Genomic DNA, 27,773 nt, shown 5'->3' with positions numbered 1-27,773 from the left:
AAGAATTCCTCTAGAATAAGTGACAGTGAGAGTAAATTTAGTACATTTGTTTTGGGGAAATCATGTACAGAAAAGGCAGAAAAAGACTAGTGCAGAATAACTGAGAAAATGTTTAAGAACTATAAAAATTTTCCTTCTCAAAGCTATCTTGTCAGACATAAAAGAGAAACAGAATTAATTCTGATTTACATCTGCCATGCCCCTGCTGAACCCAGGTTAGATTTAGGTTTATTTATTTTTACCTCAGAATATACTGTGAGCTTTTATACTCTCCATTATTGACTTAAAATTGAAACAAAGAACTGGAGAATTAGACACAATGGGTAAGGCACATAAAATAGTATTAAAGTACTTACCTAAATACAAATATATATTGTTTTCATAGAGCTCTGAGGTCACTTGACTGATAAACTAAACTTAAACTAAAAAATCATAGTGCCTGTGATGTGAAAAATGCTGCTGAGCCACAAGTATGGGAAAAGCACAATGTAAAGATGTTTCTGAGATTTGGAAAACATTTAATGTGTATAAATGCAGAGCAAATCATTAAAATAGATAGGCTGAAATAGGAAAATAATTGTTTTTGGTTTGGATATTTTTCATAATAATTAGAGTTGTATTTCAATTTGAAAACATTTATTAATAAATACATAGAGCTTTCCCCATGGATTTTCAGAAAATGACATCAGGAAAAAGACTCTGAGAAAAATTAATTTATGTAAAAGATTTCCATATGTTAACAAATGTTTCATTGATTGTAGTAATATACATGATTATATTATGTGTCAGTGGATGTTGATATGTTGCAAATAGATGGATAAATAAGGAAGGAATTTTTTAATGGGTTGGAGGAATAAAATAGTGTATTTTTTTAAGTGCCAACTATGTTAGATTGAAGTTTGCTTTAGAATCTGATTATAAGTGTCATGTTCACAACTAAAAATAATTGTCTTAGTCTGATTGGAAACCTGTTTTACTGTTAAAGAAGAGAAATAAGTCAATGGAAATGAGTACATTGGGCATCATCCAAGGCTAGAACTCCAGTGACAGGGTTAACTTTGTTACCTGGAATGTTGTCCCAATGGGTCCTCAACTTCTCAGTTCAAGAAAGAATTTGACTTCTATTCAATGCTTGGGGGACAGCCCCTGTTTGTAGGTTACCATCTGAAAAAATTTTCTTCATTCAAGATTAGGGTGGCAGAGTCCTCAAGGAAAAATGACTGCTTGCTACTATTAAGTTTTTTAAATGCCACAAACTGAAATCATGATTGGTTTTGTCAAAATGTGGCACCTGTCTGCCCACCAGCTGTGGAATCCTCTGCAGCATAATTTAGAATGTTTTGACTGAACTCTTTTTTAACCTGTGTTGGATAGATATGCCTAAGAATTATGTAGTAACTCTTTGAATTTCTGTTATCAACTTAATGTTTTACCTGTATAGACTGTGGCCTTTTGTGTTTGTTACAGTGCATTAATGCCTGCCAATGGATGATAACGTAGTAGAGTGTCTATCTAAAAAGAGACCAAGGTGGATTTAGTACTTTAAATACAGCTTCTGAACTTTTCATTTAAGATATTTTCATTTGTTCTGTAAAAGTAGCCAAGATAATGGAGTACAGTAAGAAAAGATCAAAATATTTTAACCTTCTAAACATAGTGCATTTTCTTTTTAATTCTAGACTGTTTATTATGCTCTTATTAAGGTATTAAAAAGTCTGAATTTGTGATCACAGAGACTACTGAATACAGTGCTGTAAAAGCAGAAGGTCCTTTGTTTATTTTTTTCTTTGCTAGCTTTTTACTTTTAACATTTTTATTTATATTTTGAGACATTCAGAAGTATCTGTTATATACCTGTGCATTTATTTTCAAATATTGTTACCTTTTGTGAAATATTTAAAATTTAATCTTTCTTCTTAAAAAGACAATTCTATAAGTTTCATTTGCTCAAAATGGTTGTTCCCAAAAGTATAATATTTAAAAGTGTATAACGAATATCCTTAGCTTTATTTACAGGATAAAATATATAACTAAAAAATTATGGAAAGGGAATTTGAAGCCTGCAGTCAGTTTGTATTGTTCAGTAGACATTTTATAGGCAGTTGTGTCAGTTGCTATTAAATAAAATTAGTAGATACAAGGCCTAGAAGTTGCCCTTCTTTAGATCCATAGCACTTTACATATATTATCGCAGTATCCTTCAAAGAGTAACCAAGAAAACTGGACAGATAAGCAACAGATAGAAGAAGAACATTAACTTATTGAAGGCTGTATTAGTAACTAAAAGTAATAGAAGTGAAACTAGGAGTTACAGAAGTAGTAGTAGAAGTAATAGCAACACTTAAAGCACTTTACAGGTATTAATTCATTTAAACCTCACAGCAGCCCTTGAGATAGCTGCTCCTTATTTTACAAATGAGGAAACTAAGGCATGGGAGAACAAATAACCTACCTCAGGTTACACAGCTTGTTAAGTGTCTGCATTTTACCACTACATTATATTAAAAATGCGTAAGTAATTATGAGAATTGCAGTTTCATTTGCCTGCTTGACAGTTCTAATAATTACATTTGTTCATTGTTGTGGGGAGCATCAGTTTTTTTGATAAGACTGTTTTATGTCTGTTTGTGGGCTAGTTGAATTAGTTTTAAAAGTAAATGTTTACTCAGATAAATAAACCAGCTGTTTTCTTTGTACAATTGGCAATACTCTTTAGCATAAAACTTTTTAACTTGATTAATTTTGATTAGATCAATATTTCTGGATTACATGAATTATTTGTGCAAAAACAGCATCTGAGAAAAAAATTTCTACACACAAAAGTTCTTAATTTTCTCCAGCTATATCTTTATACTATACTTTCAGGTATATGGTTTCTACTACACTTATATGGATATTCTTGTCCTACTTTTTTCACGGATCACTTTGTTGTAATAATTTGGGCTAATTCAGAAGTTTGAAAATAATTTAACACTGGAGTTAAATGCATTTTTTAAGGAGGTTATTAAGATTGTAGAAAGCAACAACCAACTTGTTAATAGAACAAAATATACAATTCAGTTTACCTTTACTCTTTATGGTGTAGGGAATGAAGAACTGTGTCTTGGTGTTGGGTTGTGGGCCTTTTATGCCGGTGGGTGTTTGATATCGTTCAGCATAAAACACTCCATGAACCAAGTTCAAGGATAGTAGCAGCAAAAACAGTATTTGTGGCAGCATATTCTCAGATGGATTCTGAAAAACAGAAAATAATAACTTTATTCTGCATTATTATTAACCTATTTTATTCTGATGTTTCACAGATGAGTTCTTTATACAGTTATCTACTTTTTTAACCTTTCCTATATATTTTTAATATGTGCCATAAATAAATGAGAGATCATTATTTAGTAATCTAAATATAGTCTTAGTTATTTTTGGAAGCTATATTCAGATAATCAAGTGAAAAACAATGATTTACCTAAAGAAAAAGAAACAGAAATTAGGGTTGGATGTCTGTATTTTATTTAATACAGGATTATTTAATAATCCAGGATCTTTGACATATCCTGAAATATCCAATAGTTTCAAAATACACTGAAATTCCAATTAGGGCAAATTTTTACAATATGGTTTTATTATGATTATCATCTATAGACTGATGCAAAAACAACTTTCTGAGTGCACTTTAGTAGAAACCATATTTTTTAAAATCACTTTAATACTTCTAATATTTAAGAAAACTCAAGTATTTAAATTATCGATGTTTGTTTCCAAGCAAGTTAACATGGAAGTCCGCCAGTGAGTGTACACTTACCTGGGTGCTGGGAGTTCCTGGAAATGGTGCCTTGGCAGCTTTCTGAAGCCTCCTCTGCCCAGGTGAGCAGTGCAGAAGGTGCCTCTCCAGAGCTGCCCTGTGGTATTTATACTGTTTTTCACTTACTACATGAGGTAACCCTGAGCTTAAGCTCCTCCCTTCCAAGATGGTAAGCAGTAATTATGGTGGAAAGTTCTATTGGGCAGGCACACAAGATCAGGCTGGGCTCTCCTTTTCCTTGTTTTCTTATTGAAAAATAAAACCTTTGTCTTAAATATATATTAATAGTTTTAACCAGGGACAATTTTTTTTCTGTGATTTTATCTTACTAGTTATTACTCTAGTGTTTAGACTGGTTCATGACAGAATGAAGATACCTCCTTTTTATTTTTGAAAAACACATTCTTATGTTACTTGATTAATATTATATAATATGTAGTAGTACATAAAAGTGGATAAAGAATTCCTTGAATGGAGTACTGGATTTAAACCATCATCTAAATTATTGAGTTATTATATAAAGTTATCAATATATCTATTAATGTTTGTAAATTTTTGAGAAAATAGCTAACCTCAATTCTTAATTTTTAGGCTTAAGCAAAAGAAACAAAATGGCGAAAATGTAGGCATGTGGTTTTGCATGTCAAAATTTTAGTGTAAGCCTTCAGAAGTTAATAAGAAATTTTAAGTATGATAGCCTATTAAATATTTTAAATTTTTCAGACAGGGCAAGACATCCATGAATTTAATAGTAGAGTTAACAATATAATTATCCTGAAAGATTTAGTTTCCTTATTACAACACTGCAATATATTCAGTAAATGACTTCAGATTTTGATGTTAAATTTGGATTTACTTTAGAGTTGTATTAGAGTTTGCAAATCCCCTTAATTTGATAATCTCACATTATGTTAATTTACATAAGATTGCTGTGTTTATCTAAGGAGAAAACATTTTTCAAACTTTGCTTTCAGCTTTAAAAAAAATATTATTGGCTTAACTTACAGTTTCCTTTAGGAATCATCCCAATTAGAAATACTTTTTCCTCAAGATGGAAGTAAACACTATGGTTGTCAATTTCAGTAGAGTCTGTTTAACAATATTAGGAAAACTTTAAAATCAGTTTTTAGAATCCTAAAAAGTCTAACAAAGATAGGAAGCTGGGAACCCAAATTTTTTATATTATTTAATTTCCTCATTTTGAATCAAGATCAAATTGACTATACAGGTGAACTGATTGAGAAGGACAATTTTATACACAGGCATAGACACATCATTTTTCTACCTCCACAGAATTAAAGTAGCGTGGATTCAGGATTAATCAATAATTAAAATAATTGAAAGTTTGACCAATGAATGAAAGAAAGATTTGTCTTTTTTTCTTTTCCCTTTCTCTCCCCTGCAAGCAATTTTCCGTATTTTAAACAAAGCCTTGTATCGCCCATTATGGAAATGTAAATGGATAAGGCATCTTATTGCCTCTCTCCTCTGGCTTTAGAGCATTTTGTTAACTGCAATATTAAAAATTCTACAGTGTTATATATGTCTCTGTATAATATTCATAGATACATATTTATAGCAGTTCAGACTAACAGAATAGGAAAGTTTATATTATAGTCATTCTTTCATCATTTGGAAATTATATGTGGAATAGCTTTTGTAATTATAATACATACATCTGCTACATCTGTACGAGACCACAAAAGATAAATGTGAGAAAACACCTGCCTTCTACTGTCTTATGGCTCATTTGGACAACCTTTTGAAAAAGTGAGGGAGGTAACTTTATGGATGCTTTTGAATGCTAGATTGAATAATTTGTTTTGAAAGGAATTATTAAAAATATGTATTTTAGTTTTTTTATGTATATATCGTGACACACATGCACACACTTACTTCTGTTTGCTTATAATTGAGACTGATACCCTGTTATCATTCATGTGAACGTTCAGAGGACTAATTCTCAGCTCTTAATATATAGCAATGTGTGCCTCTGTATACCAATTTTTCATCTGTGGCTATTGCAACACTTTTCAGAGCTTTTTACTTTAACCTTTCTGGGTATCTGTTTTTTATCAACACAATGAAAAGTTTGGACTAGGTGGTTTCTAAGCTCTTCCCAGTTTTAAAATTAGATTATTCTTGTGTTTGAGGTATTCTGCTGTTCTCCATGGTCAGATGGTAGACTTGGCTCCGATTAGTACTTACTAGAGACAAAAAAAAATCCATATTGGGTGGTCGTATGCCTTCTTTTAGGATATGTAAATATATTTGGGTATTTGTCATTCTATATTCCCCTTTAGTTTTGGAAAATGTGGTGTCCTCTTTGAATAAGCCTTGGGCAGCCAACCCTTTTTGCAAACAGTATACTTACTTCAGCACAAGGAATCTGACTGCTGTTTGCTTTGTTAGTCACATAAGAAGCACTGTCTGGTCCAAAACAGATTGTAGAATCAGAATATTTTCTAGCCACACCCCACCCAATTGTGTATTTAAAACTATTTTTATTCTGGGTGTTTACTTGTAGCTGTTTGAAGTGACTAGTCTGTGGCTTTATGAAGGAAACCCATTCCACTCAAAACAGAGAGTCATATTCTTTAAACTCTATAACCTGAGTGATTTTTAAAAATATCAAATATGAATGATGCTTTCTTCATATCTAGCAATTAGCTACTATTAAGCTTGCCTATTCATTTGCACATCTGTGGATCATTAATTAATTCACTTTTTGTTTCTTAAGTACTTCTTAAGTGTTAGGTATTGAGATAAACACTTGGTGAATAATATACTTTCTGTACCCTTAAAGTGTTTACACGGTGGTTCTCAATCTCTTTTCCCCACTCCTGCAGTCCTGAGGGAAGTGGCACAATTCCTTCCATCTTTGAGGTTCATTAAGACAGTGATGGTTCAAAGACTATATTTTTATAAAGCTCCTTTGGTGATCATGGTGGCCTCCTAAGCTAGAATGTATAGTCTGATATCAGTGTTCTGTTACCAGCTTGTTAATATTAGTTACATTGCTTTTTGTTGTTTGTGTTCATATGATTTTTAAACTTTTCTATAGAAAACGTTAGTCTTTTACAAAAGTAGGAAGGGTAGTTACAATAAATGCCTATATGACTATCATTCAAACTAATCTCAGCTCACTGTCACTCAATTCTCCTTTTATTAACCACTCCTCTAAATTCTGAAGCAAATCCCATATATTGTATCAATTCACCTATGAATATTTTTGTATATTTTTCCAGAAGGCAAGGAGTCTTTTTTCTTTAAAACAATATCATCTTCAGATTAAAAAATCAGCCATTTCTTAATATCATTAAATAGTATAGTTCACATGCATATATAGACATGTATACACACATATGTATGCACATTTATATTTTATATAGAAACAAATACATATATATCCACATATCCACATATATTTTTTGATTGATAAATTGTTTGTTCAAACTAGGTTCATGAATTGCCATTGATTAATATATCCCTGTTGTCATGGTTTGAATGTATCTACCAAAGTTCATGTGGTGGACACTTAATCCTTAATATAACAGTTTTGGCAAGTGGGATCTTTAAGAGGTGATTAGGTTATGAGGCTATGCCCTCATGAATGGATTAATGTTGTTATTGTGGGAATGGGTTAGTTTTTGTGAGAGTGGGCTGTATATAGAAGCAAGCTCAGCCCTCTTTTTCTTTCTTGCACACTTTTGCCCTCTTTTGCCTTCTGCCATGGGATACTACAGTATGAAGGCTCTCTCCAGATACCCGTGTTACCCTCTTGGATTTCCTAGCCTTCAGAACTTTGTGCCGAATAAACTCTGTTCATCATAAATTACTCTGTCTGTGGCGTTCTGTTACAGCAGTGTAAAATGGACTAAAGTACTTGTTATTCTAGGTGTCTTGTCATGTCACTTTTTACTCTCTTACAGTTTATTTGTTGAAAAACTGTGTCATCTGTCTCATGCAGTTTCCTATGATCTGGAATTTGTTGTCACATAACTTGCTGCTCTGCAGATTGGTAGTTAAATCTAGAGTGTTCATCTGATTTTAGGTTTGAGATACACACATGCACTCATTCACAGACACAACACACACACATACATATTTTTGGCAAGAATGCTCTATAGAGAGTGGTATGATATACTTCTGTCAGGAGGCCCTTAAATGCTGGTGTCCCGCTGGTGTCCCTCTGGTGTTACTGGACATTGATAATTACCTATATTCAATTCAGTATGTTATTATAGGTTATAAAATGGTGATATTCTGACTTTATCATTGGTCTTTTATTTATTAGCTAGGATATTTTCTATAAAGTAAAACACCCCTTCCTCAACTATATGGTTATCCTGAGATAGAGCGTGTATAGAAAAAGCCATAGAAATGCCTTTATTGCGTTTAGAACAATAAGCTGCTCCTAGCATCCTCCACAGGTTCAGTGAGGGAGGTGTGTGTATTTGAGTATCGTTATAAAAATTTGAGTTTATAATGTATTTTATGTGTTTCAGTCTATGACACTTATTAATCTTACTGTTGTTCAGGACTTTTCCCCGTTTTTGGACAGTGAGAGCCTCTCCTCATCCAGTTGGCTCCTGAGTTCTTTTGACCATGATTCTGGTAGTTTTTTTTTTTTTTTTTTTTTTTTTTTTTTTAATCGCATTTTAGGTTTTGGGATACATGTGAAGAACATGCAAGATTGTTGCTTAGGTACACACATGGCAGTGTGATGTGCTGCCTTCCTCCCCATCACCTATATCTGGCATTTCTTCCCATGCTATCTTTCCCCAACTCCCCACCCCCCCGCTGTCCCTCCCCTATTTGCCCCCTGCAGACACTAGTGTGTGATGCTCCCCTCTCTGTGTCCATGTGTTCTCACTGTTCGATACCCATCTATGAGTGAGAACATGTGGTGTTTGATTTTCTGTTCTTGTGTCAGTTTGCTGGGAATGATGGTTTCCAGGTTCATCCATGTTCCTACAAAGGACACGAACTCATCGTTTTTGATGGCTGCATAGTATTCCATGGTGTATATGTGCCAAAACAGCGATATAGACCAATGGAACAGAACAGAGGCCTCGGAGGCAACACCACACATCTACAACCATCAGATCTTTGACAAACCTTACAAAAACAAGCAATGGGGAAAGGATTCCCTGTTTAATAAATGGTGTAGGGAAAACTGGCTAGCCATGTGCAGAAAGCAGAAACTGGGCCCCTTCTTGACACCTTACACTAAAATTAACTCCAGATGGATTAAAGACTTAAACATAAGACCTAACACCATAAAAACCCTAGAAGAAAATCTAGGCAAAACCATTCAGGACATAGGCGTAGGCAAGGACTTCATGACCAAAACACCAAAAGCATTGGCAGCAAAAGCCAAAATAGACAAATGGGACCTAATCAAACTCCACAGCTTCTGCACAGCAAAAGAAACAGTCATTAGAGTGACTCAGCAACCAACAGAATGGGAAAAAATTTTTGCAATCTACCCATCTGACAAAGGACTGATATCCAGAATCTACAAAGAACTAAAACAGATTTACAAGAAAAAAACAAATAAGCCCATTCAAAAGTGGGCAAAGGACATGAACAGACACTTTACAAAAGAAGACATACATGAGGCCAACAAACATATGAAAAAATACTCATCATCACTGGTCATTAGAGAAATGCAAATCAAAACTACATTGAGATACCACCTCATGCCAGTTAGAATGGCGATCATTAAAAAATCTGGAGACAACAGATGCTGGGGAGGATGTGGAGAAATAGGAACGCTTTTACACTGTTGGTGGGAGTGTAAATTAGTCGAGTAGTTTTTTTTAATGCTTCTTTCCTTCTAATATTTTATACTTTTCCTGGCCCAGACCTATAATAAGACACTTCTCCACAGACTCTTCATTTCTTTTGTGGGAAATAGAAACCACAATCTGAGTGCCTGGATGTCTGGATTTTTGGGATACACATTGCTTCTGGGTTGGTCATTCTCTTTAGGCCTTTTCAGTGAACAGAGCTAAGAAACCTGTGCACAGGATGTTCATTAAAAGACATCATAACTTTGTACTGATATAGCCAATTCACACTCAGGACCATAGGTGTTTAGTGATCTCAGTCTTGTATCTGTTGCTCTTTGGTTCCATGCTAAAAATCCCAGTACTCATGGCAGTAATATAGTTATTCATTTGCTTTATTCCATGATATTCACTTTGGTTTTCTGTTCCTGTGTTAGTTTGCTAAGGGTAATGGCCTCCAGCACCATCTATGTCCCTGCAAAGGACATGATCTTATTCTTTTTTATGGCTGCACAGTATTCCATGGTGTATATGTACCACATTTTCTTTATCCAGTCTATCATTCATGGGTATTTAGGTTGATTCCATGTCTTTAACACAAATACTTAATAGTGAATAACTTTGTGTGTGGGTAGATGGATGTATATATAGCCTGAATATTTTGGGGAGAGATTCATAGAATGGGGATTCATGGGCCTGTTTTTCCACAGCATCACCAACAGGATATGTTGTTTCGATTTTGTTGAACTTTTTAATTTTTGTCCACCTTAGAGGTGAAAATTATAATCTCAGTCTAGTTGTAATTTTCATTCTTCTTACTGAAAGCAAGGTTGAATATCTTTTCATATAGCTTAGATCATTTCTCTAAACCTACTTTTCCTATAAGTGTTCTATAACTTAGGAATATGAGCCTCTGTTCTGTGATACAGTTTTCACATGTTTCTCAGTTTTTTTTTTAATTTGCTTATGAGATGTTTTTTTACATGCCAAATTTCCTTTTAAGTTACATATGTCTTTATTATTTTTTCGTAGACTCAGCTGTAAGGGACAGGAAAGTTCATCCACATCAATCACTTTATTCTTCAGTCAAGGAAACTAGTTTCTCTGTTATGCACATCTCCTGCCGTAATGTTTAACTGAGTTACATTTCTGATGTGACAACCTGTTGGCAAGAGAGCCCACTGAGGGAAAACAGCAGCGACTGAGCTAATGTGTTCGCCCCTGGTCCAGCAGGATACTGACTTTCCTGTTCTTCTAATCCTTCATCCTTTTAGCGGTAGAAAAAGTGCCGATAAGTTTAGTCAGGGCACCTTCCAGCACTACCTTGCTATACCTCATTTCTCTTGAAAAAAATTAAAAGAACGTTCTTCAGTGCTATCACAGAGCCCAGAAGCTAAAAATGATCTATTTGTGTAAATAGCCTAATGTGGTTTAGTGGTTGGATACCTGCTGAGGGTTTGAAAAGAGAAATTGATGCATAAAAACAGGTGTTTATGAAAAAACCCCTGAAACTTCAGGTTAGGTCAAGAAAAACTGAGAGTCATTTACAAAGTTTTAACAAGGGCTTTATATTCTGTTTTCTGTTAATACACAAATTGCTACATTACTTGAAGAGCTCATAATTTTGTGCGCTAGGCACTTAATGACATCACCTTCTTTCCATAGTAACCCAGCTGAGTTAAAAATATAGACTGTCTTGGCCTCTTGACCTAAGATCTTCAAGGATCTTGGCCACCCTATGGGTTCTCAACCATTCACACATGTTCCTACTCTATTTACAACCTCAGCTTTCACATGCAGTTTCTGCTAAGTTGGAAAGAGAAATAAAATAGAGAATTAAAGTATTAATTAGAGAAGTCACAGGGTAACACTTTTTCTTTAGATCTCTTTGTTCCTCTATTATTGTCATACTTGAGAACAACCCCACGATCACCATCTACAGTGTACAAAGTAAAGTACTTGTAGGGCACCTAAGTACCTGTAGAATATTAAGCACCTAAGTGCCTGTAGGGTTTGTGTGGCAACACAGACCACCAAGAAACATTCTCAAAATGGATACTTATGCAGCTGTTCAACTTCATCATATTAACAATGAAAATATGTCTCATGAATGCTGGGCCTTTGTCTGTTTAGCCATTGGTCAAATAATTGTGTTGCCTCACCCACAGAGTTCACCCCTAACAGTGGAAAGTGAGTACTCTTCCTGCCATTCCTGCTTCCTGCCTCTTGCTCACCAGTAATGCTGAACAGATCACCTGGCGTTTTTGCACCCTGGTTTCCTCTTTGTCTACCTACTTTCGTTCATATTTTAAAGGTAATTATTATTTAGGAAAAATGTAAGAAATAGGAAATAAAACATATATACTGTAGAGTTATAATGACCACTTATAGTGGTTTTTTTTCCCCCAGTGATCTTAGTAGTGCTAAAATTCTTACTATCTTTAATAATTTATGAGTCAGAAATAACTCTTGCCACTTACAATGCTAATAAGGCAGAAGTTTAGACATGCTGTCATCTTCCCCTACTTTCTTTTATTTTTATATGTTACAAACTTTGGAAGGTGAAATGACATATATGTCAAGTGGCAAAACAATGCCTGGGAATGTTCCACCACTGTGAATGGTGATGATGACCATACTGGTGTCAAATAAGTAAATATCTCTTGATATTAGACAGTCTTCTCAAATGATTGTCAGACTTTTTTGACCCTCTATGTGTACCAGTTGCCAGGTTGGATGCTAAGAACCTGGAGCAGGAGCTGCTTCCTGCTGTAGACTCGTAGAGATAAATACCAGACACCAAAGCTTCTTACAGCCTCTGGCTTCTTCAGTGTCTGCATGAATGTCTTCCAAATCATGAAATGGTGTTTTCTTGTTATACTTTATACTCTTTCCTGAATGTAACTCTAGGACTGACTATATGTTATTTATTATTGAAACTCCACTCTACACAAATAGTGCCTGTTATAAGGCATTGACCTCATAAATGTTGCCGAATGACAGAACTAAGAGCTTCAGGACACCAGATTTCCATGTTTATTGAGATGGATGGTTTGCCTCGTGCTTGTGGATGCACAGGGATAGGGCCGTTTGCATGGTGCTGGTTTGGACCTGAATCTTTCCAAACCTTGCCTTACTTTAAAATAATAACTCGGAATTCCTAAATAGAGGTCCTAGCATCAACAACTTCTTCCCAAAGTAGTTTTCACAAAAGGAAATAACCATGGTTGCTGTTCTGGTAAGTGTGTACCTTAAATTGTCCTATTAGCTAATAAGTTAGAATTTCAGAGTTAGATTTTCCAAAGACAGTTTTTCTGAAAGTAGGCATGGTAGGAGGATATAGATGTTAGAGGGTAGGTTCAGTTTGGGCCTGAGATGGAAAGTAAAAGAAAAAGGAGAAGAGCCCAGAATCTTGGGAATTTAGAGAGATTTCTGTAAATATCTCAGAAATCTGAACTATGCAGTTTCAGAGCAATGAATAACTTTTTAGACATAGCTATGCTTCATTTTCCCATTATCTTTTACTCATCTGTACTGCATTTACTTACTGACACATTGATTTAGTCAACTCCTCAATGTATTAAAAATATATTCTGTGTCAGGAAATAAAAATGGGATTGTAGACTACTGATATCATTTATTAATTCTTTCCCTGCTCAACCTACCTGTTAGCATCTTCTCTCTTGAATGGAAATATATTTATGACCCTTAAAGGGGGAAGATGTTATTATTTGGCTTGTGAGCATTAGATAGATATTTTAGAACATTTGAGTTTACAAGGTGAAAATTTGAGATTTGCATCAGTATCATTAAAATACGAATATTAGGGGTGAAAGAGATAATAAACCAAGTAAGTACTAGAAACTGATATTTCAGTTTTTTCTGTAGCATCCATAACTCCCCCTTTTATTTAACAACTCCATGTGAGTCCTCTAGATAACATTGGCAGAGCCCTCAGTTCTGCTTGTTATTCAGCAAAATTATGCTTGGACAGAATTAACTTTTTTTTCATTAAAATCTTTGGTAGTATTCCATTTCATTACTTGATGAACAATATAACTTATATTACCAAAAGTATTTTGTATGAGCTATATTTAATATTTGCTCTTGACTCATTGTACTTTAATTCAATTAATAAACTTTTTTTTTTCCTGGTATATATGCTTCTAGCAGTACTCTAAACTGTAGATCAACATATCTATCCCTGGTCATAGTTTTACAAATATTCAACTTTAAAAATTTGTTTTTCCAGCTTTATTGAGTTATAACTGACAAATTAAAAGTATATATATTTATGGTATACGATATGATATTTTCAGATAGATCGATACACACACACACACACACACACACGCACACACACACACACATTGCTAAATGGTTGCCACAATCAAGCTAATCAACATATCCATCACATTGACAAGAACACTTAAGACCTACTCTCTTAGCAAATTTTTTTTTTTTTTTTTTTTTTTTTTTTTAGAAAGAGTCTCTCTTTGTCTCCCAGGCTGGAGTGCAGTGGCACGATTTCAGCTCGCTGTAACCTCCACCTCCTGGCTTCTCATGCCTCAGCCTCCTGAGGAGCTGGGATTGCAGGTGTGAGCCACCACCCCCAGCTAATTTTTTGTATTTTTAGTGGAAATGGGGTACTGCCATATTGCTCAGGCTGGTCTTGAACTCCTGAGCTCAGGATATCCACCTTCCTTGGCCTCCCAAAGCGCTAGGATTATTGGCATAAGCCACCACACTCAGCTCTTTTAGCAAATTTTAAGTATATGATACAGTATTCCTAACTATAGTCACCATGCTGTACGTTAGATTTCATGAACTTATTCATTCTACGTAACTGAAACTGTGTCCCTTGACCAATATCTCCCTGTGACCCTCCACTCTGCAGCCCCTGGCAATCACCATTCTACTCCCTGCTTCTATGAATTTGACTTTTAGATTCCTCATGAGTGAAATCATGCAGTATTTGTCTTTCTGTGTCTGATTTCACTTAACGTATTGTCTTTTAGGTTCATCCGTGTTGTCAAAAATAGCAAGATTTTCTTCTTTTTTAGGCTGAATAATATTTCAGTGTGTGTGTGTGATTGTGTGTGTGCGTATGTGTGTAATCACTTTTTTTCTTTAAAGGACAAGGGGACTGACACCTGTCATTTCCCAGACACTGTGCTATGTGCTTTATAATCATGATTCTTCTATATCTAAAAACCATTCTTAGGTAGATGGTTATAGCTGTTTTTTGTGTTTCTTAAACAGCAGAAAATAAGCTAGCTTATTAAAGTTGAATGAGTCACCCGAGGCCATTTAGCTGGTAAGTGGCAAAACTAGGGTTTGAACCTAAGTTTTTCTTCCGTACCATATAGCACTTACTATAAATTGCTGTTATTACTTCAGTCAAATTTCATTTGTGAAATCTCAGATGTGACCTACTATTCAGATATGGCAATATCTATCATATTAATAAACAATAAAGAAAATCCATGTGCTATTTCCATGAGTTTGGAAAACAAAGTGTTGCCACAGGTAACAATAAGCTATTCTTGTGCTTAGTTCCAGTGGTTTGGAGTCTGTTACTCAGAACAAGAAGCCCTCAGATTGAGATATGAAACAATATTTAGTCACAAACACAGAGATCTGAAACCCCAATTTTAGGCCATTTCTATATAAGAAGAATCCAGCCTGTGTTTGTCAGTGACAGTATGTAAACGAAGAAGACCCTGAAGAGGTCATAGTGTTGACAAAATTCAACCCAATAGTAGAATCCAGGCAAACACTGGAAACAAAGCTGGCCTTTCCACATCACTGGTAAGTCCTTGCAGTGAGTTCATTTTAAGTCAGCGTCTCTTCGTGCTACACATATTCACCAATGTCTGCTCGATAAAAAACCACAAATTGGCATGGGGTCTACTTTTCTGCAGTTTTGCATAAATTTTGCTGCTACCTCAAAACCCAAAGGGATGTCTGCCATGGAGTACACCACCACTCCCTGGCCGGGTGAAGTTATTTTTCATGATTCAACTCAGACCAGCTTTTAGCATATGGTTCCCATACGGGAAGGACTGCTCTGCTCCAGGTTTTATCCACACTTTATATTGACATAGGGTGCAGGGTAATCCAGAGCTGTGTTGTGCAACTGAAACTTATGGGTTTTGGTGAATTTTCTGAAGCAGGTCCCAGGGAAATCAGATATCAGGAGTCAGCTTCAGAATCTTCTCATTCACGTAGTTCACCTGGTCTTTGTGCAGCGAAGAACAGTAGGTACCATTAAGCCTATCAGCCAGCAGCTAGAGATTCTCCCCGGTGTATTTCACAGTCTTCTCAAACATTACATGGGTCTCCTCTTCAGTCAAAGGCTGCCTTTCCCCACTGGGTTGGAGCACTGGATCCTTGTGCCTCAGTAGTGGGAAACGGAAATCCCACATTTTCTTTATCCCTTCATCCATCAACAGACACATAAATACTATTATTTGCTGAACCAAGACATCTTTTATAAAATGCATGTGTGCAATACTTACATGTTTATATGGAAAACCACATATCTTTCAGAGTTGCGACAATCTGTTAGAAATGTCTAGCTCAGTAGCTGACATTTTAAAGTCTCTTATGTGCTAGACATAATTTAAGAATTTTTCATATCTTATTTTATTTACTTCTCGTAACAGCCCCATGAAGTAGGTACTATTATTATTCTCATCTTTAGAGATAAAGAATTTGAGGCCCAGGAGGTTAAGCATCCTAGCCAATATAACCACGGTAAAGTGACTGTTTTCTATGGATATATTTCTTGAGGATTTATGAGAAGCACAGTATAATTCTGAGAATAGCAGAATTAGGAACTTAACTAGGAACTACTTGTGTTGGCTTTTCCTTGTTAATATTTATGTGAAAGTGTAATCTCACTATGTTTGCTTTCCAAATCATCTCGAATTGGTGGACACGGTTTTTAATTTTTTACTATTGAAAGAACTATGTTGTTTCCATTCTAAAATGGGCTAATTCAGAGTTTGCTAATTAAAAAGGAAGCTAAATGAAAAACAAATAGTGCTAATGTCAATATATTTGTTTTTATTTTGAAAAAGTGTCAAACATACTTATTTTTTAGGACATCATGGCCTGTTATAATTAAAAGGCAGAATGTTGTAACTAAAAACTTCTCAATGTTTTGGGAGACTTTTGCATTATTACTAATATATGAATCATTACTAATGGGGTACATGTTGAACTTCATTTTGTAGTATTTATATTTGTATAGAATTTTATATTTAGCTTGAGTTAAATATGGCAGGGGAATGCCCTTGATTACAACTAGGATATTGAGAGTAAGAATAGATAGTGAATATTTTTTCAGTTCTGCTTTTGGTTTGATTTCCCCATAAATCTTCATTTCTCACATTGGTGTTAGTTTATAATTGCATTATTAGTTTTTTGACCAGTAGGAGTTGTATAGTTGCAGCAGAGTAAAACATTTAAATATTAATTTAGTAAATGATATTTTGATCATGCATAACTTATAAAATGACAAAATAATACAACTGCAAAAAAAGATGTATTCTTACTGTTTATAGCACAACTGTTAAAAATACAGAAAAAAGGATAAAGAGTTATTTGGCAGAAATTCTAGTAGGAGAATATTGGGAGGAAATGTTAAGAGTTTTGGAGCCTGTGAGAAATAACTGACCTTACCAAAGTGTGGGGGGTTTTTTGGGAAAAAAAAGTCTCTCAGTCTACTACTAACAGTTTGTGGGTAATCAACTTAAAGAATAAATTCTGTGTTCTTTGGAACAAAGGTTGATTAAGCTTTTGTGTAGAATTTCGATAATACACTTACTGTATTTTGAATAATACAGTCTAAAGCTGACTCCAAAGTAATATTGAGAAATAATTGTATTTGAAATCCACCTATTTGTATACTTTTTTAAATTTTCAGTATTGATACCTACAAAATTCTTGTACATTTTAATATGCATTATATATTACAGTATAATGATATTGAGCTGCTTTTAAAATGCATTTTACTTTCGGAATTAAGTTTATTGGAATTTTTTAAAAAAATTTTATAAGACAGTAAAGAGCACTTCCAGTTTTTAAAATTTGTTTATTTTACTTTATAGCACTTTACAACACAGTTTTTGGATTTGCAAATTACACATGTGTGTCATGTTATGAGCTATGGTTCTTTAGATCTTTCTTGTCATGGGAGGAAAGAGGAAAATAGGAACTTAACAGTTTTTTGCTTAAAAGGCATTATAAATATTAAGACATCTTCTTCAAGGTGAGGGCCGTTTGTATAAAAGTTGTGTCTTTGAAACCTAGTATAGCACTTGAGTCTTCTGTCCCTCATTTTAAAAATAACATTCCATGATTATCATGATAGTTAGGGCTAATTCAACTTTGTCTTCAGACTGAACTTGTGTTTGTTGAGAGTCTTCTCGTGTCAGGTGTATTGCTTTTCTCATTTGATCCGCAAGATACTTACATGATAGATATTACCATTATTATTTTGTAAGGAAATTGAAGCCCATGAGGTTAAGGAATTGCACAGGTTCATAAAGCCAGTAGGTGGCAGAGTGGAGAGTTGAATGCTGCCCTTTTTTGGACAACAGTTTCAAAGGCTGTTTTGGCATTTTCACCAGTGTATACTCTCAGGTATTTGAAAGTATTCCTCTTTTGTTTAATTTCCTTTCACTGTTACCTAAAGCCATCAACTTATGCTTATGTTCTATCCCTTATAAACTAGCTGAAATGCTGTGGTAGCAGTTACACTGAGCTAATACACTTTCTGAGAGTGGGAGCACCTCCTTTGCTCTTCTGGCCACATCACACCTCTCTTTTCCGCCTTATGTTGCTGGTTTCCACAATTTTCAAGAACAGATAACCATTTTTTTCAATATTTAAAATTGGGGAAACTTTGATATGTATATAGTATATATCATTATTTTATGCTAAAGGCAAGGGATATTAATTCAATGAACACATGTGTATCTGCTACCCAGCAAAAGAAACTTAATGTTACAATTCTTTTTGAAGCCCCTATGCCATCTCCCTAACTCCATTCCCCGTGTTTTCCCATATACTTAATTATGCTCAGTCTCTTATTCCCTCTGTCCTTGTAGAAAGTATACCACCCCACATACCACCCACAATCACTTTTTTGCATGTATTTAAACTCTGCATTTAAAAGGAATTATATTCTATGTATGTGCTTCTGCAGCTTAACTTTTTCGATGTAATATTGTGTTTTTGAGATTTGTCCATACTGATGTATGGGGCTGTTTATTCATTTTTCACTGCTCTGTAGTTTACAATGGTATAAGTTTATCAGAATTTTTTGTATCTGTGATGGATATTTAGCTTGTTTCTGTTTACTATCCAAAACAATACTGCTCTGCACATTCTTGTACGTGTTTCGTGGCTACATGCAAAAGAATCTTACTATGAAGTGTACCTAGGAGTGGAATATTAAATATATTTCTCTGCTTTACTGGCTAATTCCATGTTATTTTCTAAATCATTTCATGTTTTTACCAACAGGACATAAGGGCACACCTCCTTGGTGTCATCTAAACTTCAAAGTTTGCCAACCAGCAGTTGTAAAATGCTGTCTCATTTTATTGTATTTGTATGATACTGATTCCAAATGATGGTGAGCATATTTTCATATGTTGATTGGCTACTTGTGTATACTCCTTTCTCAAATACCTGTTTGTACCTTTGCCCATTTTTTAATCACATTTTCTTTTTTGTTGTTAGTGGGTTTTTTTAAGCATTCTTACATGTTTTAGATACTGATTTTAATTAGTTATATGTGTTGCAGATATTTTCTTTCAGTTTGTGACATGTTCACTCTCTTAGGGCATCTTATGTGTTATCATCTATCTAAGAAGGACTCCATTGTTTAAAATAACTCATTGAGATTCAATAAATTACTTATATTGTCCTTTTCCTAACTTTCCAGTGAAACTCCAAGTCATTGTATATTCAAGAAAAAACTTGGCACCTTTGTGAATGGTGATAGAGAATGTTTCATTAATTTTTTTCATGACTATTCTTTCTCTAGTAGAATTAGGTGACAATTCTTTTTTTAGAATTTCCAATTCTAGGTTTACTTGCAAAGATTCTGTGTAAATAACTAACAGAAGTTTATATTTAACATTTGAATTCAGGAAAAGATTACTTTGCTTCTTATGTGATAGTAACTAATACCACATTTTCTTTTTTGGAGTTATCAACTGGAGAATGTTTCTATTTGAGGATTATGATAAACATTTAATTACTGAAAATCCTTATATAGTATCTTATTTCAGTAAGTGATTTTCTGCCAAAAAAAAAAAAACTGTAAATGTGAGATGTTTCTAGTCTAGAAAATATATAGGATTTCCTATTTCAGGAAAATTCTGACAAAGTTACTTGGATGAAAACTCAAAAACGATTTGTTACTTCTCATTTTCATTTAATAGCTGATGTGTACATAATAAATGGAATTGATATTGGGATCTTATTCCTTTGATATTTATAAAACTATGTTTTTGTAGGAACTAAATGAGTACTCTTTCTAAAATATGAAACTAATATTAGTAAAGTTCACAGTTGTACCATTTTGTTTTTCAGAGTTTGTGGGACCAAATTTAGTAATTAATTGTAAAAGGCAAAAATACTGTAAACTATTAGATTAAGCTCTATTTTTGCTTTAACTTAAAAAAGTTTTTATTTTGCATATACTTAGGACAAGGTATTAGAAGTTTCATTGATTTGGAAAAAAATTAATAACAAAAACAAAAATCACATGTACTCTAACTTGAAAGCATCTCTTCTAAATTTCATGTTTCATATTTAATTATTTTATGTATCATTAATGCTAGTTTTCTATTCTTAAATGCATGTTTCACTCCTAAAACATGCTAAATGATTTTATAACTTACTGCTGATCATTTTTTTGATATTTGTTAGCATCTGAAAATTAAACATGTACAGGAAAATGAGATAGTTAATTTATAGTGTGTGGTAACAACTTTCTTCTTTAGAGTCAGGAATGTCTTTAGCAAGCTGGGCATCTTGATAGAATGATAGCTTAAAGAGGTTGATGGCAGTGTCTGAGATAAGAAGGAAGCAGTGAAATACATTAATAGTGTTCTTCCAACCTTGAAAAATAGAGTTTGGCACTGCTTTTCTTGTTTTGTTTTGTTTCTTGTGAACTATCTGCTTCAGACTGAAGATGTAAGGTATTTATCAGTTCTAAAAGTTATTTTCATGTTCTAAGGCCTTTGTTACATCTGTCCCAGTTTCTTCATATATGCATGGAAAGCAAATTCCAAAGCAAAATCCAAAAATCTGGATTAACTATTCTCTGTGCTTCATGGTGGGAAAATTTGGTGGATAAAATTACAGACATTATGGTTTGTGTCTTATTTGGAAGGAGACTATGGTTCTGTCCTTCTGCCGTTACTAGAAAATTCCTGGAGACAGGATTTTGTTATTTTGAATAATATTTAGAAATAATATCAAAATGACTGATAAATTTGCCTCTAGCATAGATAGTAACTAAGGGAATTTTAAGAAACACAGATAATGTTAAAAGAGATACTACTACATTTTTCCTCCCCTTTGTTTTTGATCAGATTGAATTAGTTCTACTACTTAAAATTTTTTTTTAATTTTATGAAAACTTACAAGACACACTGTCCTTGTTAGCTATAGTTAAGGAATGAGAGTGTGCCATTTTTTATTGCTGTTAATTCAGTATTTTATTGCCTTACTTTTTTTTTTTTCATTTTTGGTGTTTGATATATAACTTTAAAAAAAAAAGTGATTGTTTTATGGATAAGCCTAGGAAATAAATTATTCAGTAAATAAAATTAGCAGATGTGAGTAGAATGTCTTAAGCCTTTATATAAACTGAGAAAAAACTTAGAAAGATTAGGAGTTTTATCATAATGATTTTTCACACTCATTGCCAAATAAATACAGTGATTTATATTTTTATAATGAGGATATCCAGAGTTCATGTATTGGTAGTGTCAGGTATTCTGCAATCAGATATTTGAATATCCTGGGGATTTATGTAATTGAAATTTTTTTTATAACAGACAGTATGAAAGCGAACATATTCTTGTTACAACATCAAAGTGTAAAAGGAGGCTAAGCATGGTGGCTCATGCCTGTAATCCTAGCACTTTGGGAGGCTAAGGAGGGCAGATCACGAGGTGAGGAGACAGAGACCATCCTGGCCAACGTGGTGAAACCCTATCTCTACTAAAACACAAAAAATTAGCCAGGCGAAGTGGCACATGCCTGTAGTCTCAGCTACTTGGGAGGCTGAGGCAGGGAAGTCTCTTGAACCTGGGAGGTGGAGGTTGCAGTGAACCGAGATTGCATCACTGTACTCCAGCCTGGCAACAGAGCAAGACTCTGTCTTAAAAAAAAAAAAAAAAAAAAAAAAAAATGTGTAAAAGGAGAGCACCAGCTTTCATTCATATATACTGAATTGCTAATTCTATTAAATTTGTTTTTCCTGGTTTTCTTTATAACTTTAAATATATGACTCTAAGTTTAGAATTCAAATATTTGGGTGTATTTAAATTAACCTTGATTTTTAATAAGTTAGTAAACAGACTTTTAGAGTTTATTTGTAATCCACACCAGACTTTGGGATAACTGTTTGTTAGACTTCACACCAGTAACATACTCCCTAAGGGGACTGGGTGTGATAGCAGGAAGTAAACCAGGAGTGGTGAGCCAATGGTATTTGTCCCTGACAACTTTGAGCTAGTTCACCACATCCCAGCCACAAATATGCATGATAGGAGAATGAGAGCTCTGTTTGGCACATAGTTCAAAAACAGACATTTTCAAACAAGGGGTGTTAGGTTGATGGCATTGAAAGTTACTGGATTTGTTTTAAAATGTGCTAGTTGCTAGCAGTAAAGAGGTGATCTGAGGGGAAAGGGCTCAATTAGAGAATGTATTATGCACCAATTATAGATTTTATTCATACATCAGATTGATACATGAGAAATGGAATGCCTTTTAAATCTAATACATGAGCAAAGTTATAGGATATAAGAACTTCTAGTTTCTGTCTTGAAGCATTGTAAGAGATTAAAACCTTTAAACTCTCCTTCTCTGCAGTGAGAAGCTGGACAATTGTCCTCAATAGAGGACGGTTGATAACTGCATACTATTAAATGTCCCCAAAAGAATTGGTTTAGAAAGATGAGATATGATAAAAAAAAAAAAAAAAAGAATAGGCAACAAAGTGTTTGCCTTATCATAAGTTTTGTCAGATCATAAGATCTGAGTTTAATAATTCTTCACTATGAGATGCTTAAAAAATCAACAACATGAAATTGATGGTAAAAAGAAATGCTGATTTTCAAAATGCAAAACCTTTTCTCTTCTTTATCATCTCTTAGTAAGAAGATTGGCCACATCCTTGCTTCAGGATATATCCACAAGTTTCACATTTATTTAAGAGATTAAAATGGGTCCTATATTATTTCATTAGAAGTCCTGTCTTGCTATTGTCATCTTATTGATTATTCTTGAGTTTATTTTCTCTTAATCTCTTACCTAATATTTGTTTATTTACCAGTGTTACATAATCTACTCAACATTTTAGAGTTTTCCTTAAAGTATCCCCAGTGATCTGAAAAACAAATTTGTATCTAACCTCTTATAAAATAAAAAATTTGTTTCATTTTTAAATTTATTGTTGATTTTCAGATACTTACAATTCAGTTTTTTATTTTTTTACTATTTCATTTTTAACAGTTATTGAACTCAAAATCGTATACTAATAAAAGAAAATTTTTGATACTTTCTGAACTTCTTTTAACATTTACGTGATGGTATTTAAGAGCAGCAAACAGCCATTTTGTCTTTGGTAATCATTTCAATTTGGTATGCAGTGTAGCGTTGTACAGAGCACTGTGCCAGGTAGAAATCTTCACTTGCTTACTTGTGGAGAGCAGCACAGAAGTGAAAGGATGCCCTCCTCCTTTTCCTCACAGTTAACATATGCGCAGTTACCAGCCATATGCCCCACAGCCTGACTGTTGATTATGATTACAGTTAATACTGATGAAAAAAAAACTTTCATGCTTTGTGTGGCAGGCAGATTGAGGCAGGGGGAGTCTCTGGGGTATGATAAAGGAGATTTAAGTCCAATATGTGGTTAAAAGGGAATCAAGCAAATAATAAGTTATCTAGGTAGCAGAACAATGGTGGCTATTTACTTGTGATTTTTTAGACAGCTTGCTAAATAAGCTTTATCATACTTTTACCTCCCAAATTCAGATAAAAGGGATAAGAAGGAATTTCTCAGAAGCTCCTGGGCAGTAAGTAAATAATTGGAGTTGCTTCACTCAAAATGGGGGAAATAAATTCCTTTGGATTAAATCCAGAGAAATTCTTAGCTGGCCACCTGAAACTTTCTCCTTAACAAAAGAAAGTATGTGCCAGGGGGAAGAGAAGGTTAAATAAATTATGGTTAAATGAATTAAATAGGAATAAATCTAGGGGAAATATTTACTTTATCTGCATCTTACAGTTTCCTGTAGTTATGATATAACTTACGTTTCTTAAACTTCAGTTTGCTATAAATCTTTTTTATTTATATTGTTAAGTATCATGGTATTCAAACTGAATAGCAAGTTCAGAAATAGACTCAAAAAAACTGGGAAATTTCATGTATGAAAAAGAAAGCATTTCAAATCAGAGGAAACCAGATTATTCAATAAGTGGTGTTTAGACTAGGAATAGCCATCTGAAAAAATACAATTGGGCCCTACCTCATACCTAATATCAAAATAAATTCCACAGAGATCAAAAGTCTATGCATTAACAAAAAAACTAAAACTACCAGTAGAAGGCAGGGTGCAGTGGCTCACACATGTAATCCCAGCACTTTGGAAGGCTGAGGTGGGTGGATCACCTGAGGTCGGGAGTTCGAAACCAGCCTAACCAACATGGAGAAACCCAGTCTCTACTAAAAATACAAAAAAAAATTAGCTGGGCGTGGTGGCAAACACCTGTATTCCCTTACTCGGGAGACTTAGGCAGGAATATCACTTGAACCTGGGAGGCAGAGGTTTCAGTGAGCCAAGATCACGCCATTGCACTCCAGCCTGGGCAACAAAAGCAAAACTGCATCTCAAAAAAAACCTACCGGGAGAGAGATCCAAGATGGCTGATCACTAGCAGCTCGGGATTGTAGCTCCCAGTGAAAACGCAAAGAACGAGAGGACGCCACATCTTCATATGAATTCTTGTTGCTCACACACCAGGAAATTCCCAGCGGAGGAGCCCCACAGGTTGCCAGTGCGACTCTTGTGACCGGCGAGGCGGTTTTGCTGGTGCCTTGGAGTGTCGGTTCTTGGTGCAGAGTCAGAAAAGCACCATCAGTCTTAACGCCACTGATTTAGTTGGCGCAGTGGGTTGCTCAGATTTCGGCGCTGACAATCAATAAGTTGGATGTCCACTCAGAAACCCAATTACAAAGACAGTAATTATAAAGACCACAGATGGATAAATCTACAACGAAGGGAAGAAAACCATCAAAAAAGGCTGAGAATACCCAAGATCAGAACGCTCTCCCTTAGCGGCGGATCCCAGTTCCTCATCAGCAACGAAACAAGGTTTGATGGAGAACGAGTGTGTTCCAATTACAGAAGCAGGCTTCAAAATGTGGATAAGAAGAAACTTCTGTGAATTAAAAGAACTTGTTCTAATACAATCTAAAGAAACTAAGAACTTTGAAATAAGGTTTGACGAAATGTCAACAAGAATACAAAATTTAGAGAGGAAAATAAGTGAATTGATGGAGCTGAAAAACACAGTACGAGAACTACGTGAAGTATGCACAAGTTTTAACAGCCAAATTGATCAAGCAGAAGAAAGGATATCAGAGGTCGAAGACCAACTCAATGAAATGAAACTAGAAGACAAGATTAGAGAGAAAAAAGGATAAAAAGGAACGAGCAAAGCCTCCAAGAAATATGGGACTATGTGAAAAGACCTAATCTATGCTTGATAGGTGTACTGAATGTGACGAAGAGAATGAATCCAAGCTGGAAAATACGCTTCAGGATATTATTCAGGAAAATTTTCCCAACTTAGTAAGGCAGGATAATATTAAACTCCAGGTAATACAGAGAACACCACAAAGATATTCCTCAAGAAGAGCAACTCCAAGGCACATAATCGTCAGATTCACCAGGGTTGAAATGAAGGAGAAAATACTAAGGGCAGCCAGAGAGAAAGGTCAGGTTACCCACAAAGGAAAGCCTATCAGACTTACAGCAGATCTCTCAGCAGAAACCCTACAAGCCAGAAGAGAGTGGGGACCAATATTCAACATCCTTAAAGAAAAGAGCTTTCAACCAAGAATTTCACATCCAGCCAAACTAAGCTTCATAAGTGAGGGAAAAAAAAGTTTTTTGTGAACAAGCGAGCACTCAGAGAATTCATCACCACCAGGCCTGCTTTACAAGAGCTTCTAAAAGAACCACTACACATAGAAAGGAACAAACAGTATCAGCCTTTCTAAAAAATACCAAAAAGTAAATAACATCAATATAATGAAGAATTTACATCAACTAATGGGCAAAATAGCCAGCTAATATTAAATGACAGTATTAAACTCACATATATCATTATTAATTCTAAATTTAAATTGACTAAATTCCCCAATTCAAAGACAGACAGGCAATTTGGACAAAAAACTAAAACCCATCGGTATGCTGCATCCAGACCCATCTCACATTCAAGGATACACAAAGACTCAAAACAAGGGATGGAGAGAGACTTACCAACCAAACAGAGAGCAAAAATAAATAAATAAAAAGCAGAAGTTACAATTTTTGCCTCTGATAAAATAGTCTTTAAAGCAACAAAGATCAAAAGAAGCAAAGAAGGACATTATATAATGATAAAAGAATCAATGCAACAACAAGAAGAGTTAAAGATCCTAAATATATACGCACCCAATACAGGAATACCCAGACATACAAGACTTATAAAGAGACTTAGACTCCCACACAATAATAGTGTGAGACTTCAACATTAATATTAGACAGATCAATGAGACAGAAAATTAACAATGATATCCAGGACTTGAACTCAGATCTGGAACAAGTAAACGTAATTAACATTTATAGAACTCTCCACTTTACACAAAATATACACTCTTATCAGTACCACATCATATCAACTTAGAAGTTTAAACGAAATGTTGGTTGGCTCCTTGTTTGTAATTCTCTTCCCTCATTTTCTTTCATGTCTCCATTATTAAGGACAATTATAGGCAAACCCATATTTAGACTGCATTCTAGCCCGGGCAACAAAGCAATACCCCCATTCTCTCTCCCTCTTCCTCTTTCTCTTTCTTCCTCTTCTTTATTCTTTTTCTTATTATTCTTTTTTTCTTTCTAAAAACAACAACAACAAAAAAAAAAAAAAACCTACCTACCAGTAGAAAATATAGGGGGAAATTATATATGTGTGTATGTATATAGAGATATATATGTATACACACACACATATATACTCACATATATATATTTTTTAATCCTGCAATCAGAAGCCCTTTTGAAATACGACCTCAAACCCATAACTGTGAAAGAAAAGATGTATGAATCTGACAACTTTAAAAAAATATTCTGCATACAAAGAAAAATACAGGTAAAGTTAAAGATAAATGACAAACTAGGACCAAGCATGGTGGCTTACACTTGTAATCCTAGAACCTTGGGAGGCCAAGGTAGGCAGATCACCTTGGGGTCAGGAGTTTGAGATCAGCCTGGCCAACATGATGAAACCCCAACTCTACTAAAAATATAAAAACTAGCTGGGTGTGATGGCATGTGCCTGTAATCCCAGTTACTTGGGAGTCTGAGGCAGGAGAATTGCTTGAACCTGGGAGGCAGAGGTTGCAGTGAACTGAGATCCTGCCACTGCACTTCAGCCTGGGCATCAGAATAAGACACCATTTTGAAAAAATAAAATAAAATGGCCAACTGGGAGAAAAATTTCTAATTCATGTAATAGAGCTAATAGACTTAATATATAAAAAGTTTATTTTAAAAAGTATTTAAAGCAAAACAGTAACCCAGTTGAGTAATGGATAAAGAATATGAAGAGTTTACAGGAAAAGAAATATAAATGGCTTTAAACCTATTCAA

General features: G+C 34.5%; 2 protein-coding genes and 1 pseudogene across 4 annotated transcripts in view; 1 reads left to right on the top strand and 2 right to left on the bottom strand.

Moving 5' to 3' along the window:
* NT5DC1 (5'-nucleotidase domain containing 1) overlaps positions 1–27,773 on the top strand; it is a 152,320-nt gene that overhangs the window by 21,158 nt on the left and 103,389 nt on the right. The window lies entirely within an intron of this gene.
* Positions 1–27,773, bottom strand: part of COL10A1 (collagen type X alpha 1 chain) — a 45,638-nt gene that overhangs the window by 8,046 nt on the left and 9,819 nt on the right. Inside the window, exons 1-2 of one of the 2 annotated variants that reach the window (XM_074397581.1) lie at positions 3,797–3,876; positions 3,066–3,234 (exon numbers count right to left, since the gene is read on the bottom strand). In XM_074397581.1, coding sequence (XP_074253682.1) covers positions 3,066–3,219 — 154 coding nt within the window. In that variant the 5' untranslated portion in view covers positions 3,220–3,234; positions 3,797–3,876. Of the gene's footprint in view, positions 1–3,065; positions 3,235–3,796; positions 3,877–27,773 lie in introns of those variants that run through there. The other variant, XM_010349312.3, reaches the window with a different exon arrangement.
* Positions 15,427–16,097, bottom strand: LOC104652972 (60S ribosome subunit biogenesis protein NIP7 homolog pseudogene; annotated as a pseudogene).

Source organism: Saimiri boliviensis, chromosome 4 (assembly GCF_048565385.1).
Source record: "Saimiri boliviensis isolate mSaiBol1 chromosome 4, mSaiBol1.pri, whole genome shotgun sequence".
NCBI classification, from domain to species: domain Eukaryota; kingdom Metazoa; phylum Chordata; class Mammalia; order Primates; family Cebidae; genus Saimiri; species Saimiri boliviensis.
Note: the sequence above shows the minus strand (reverse complement) of the source record. Positions and strands in the feature narration are given on the sequence as shown.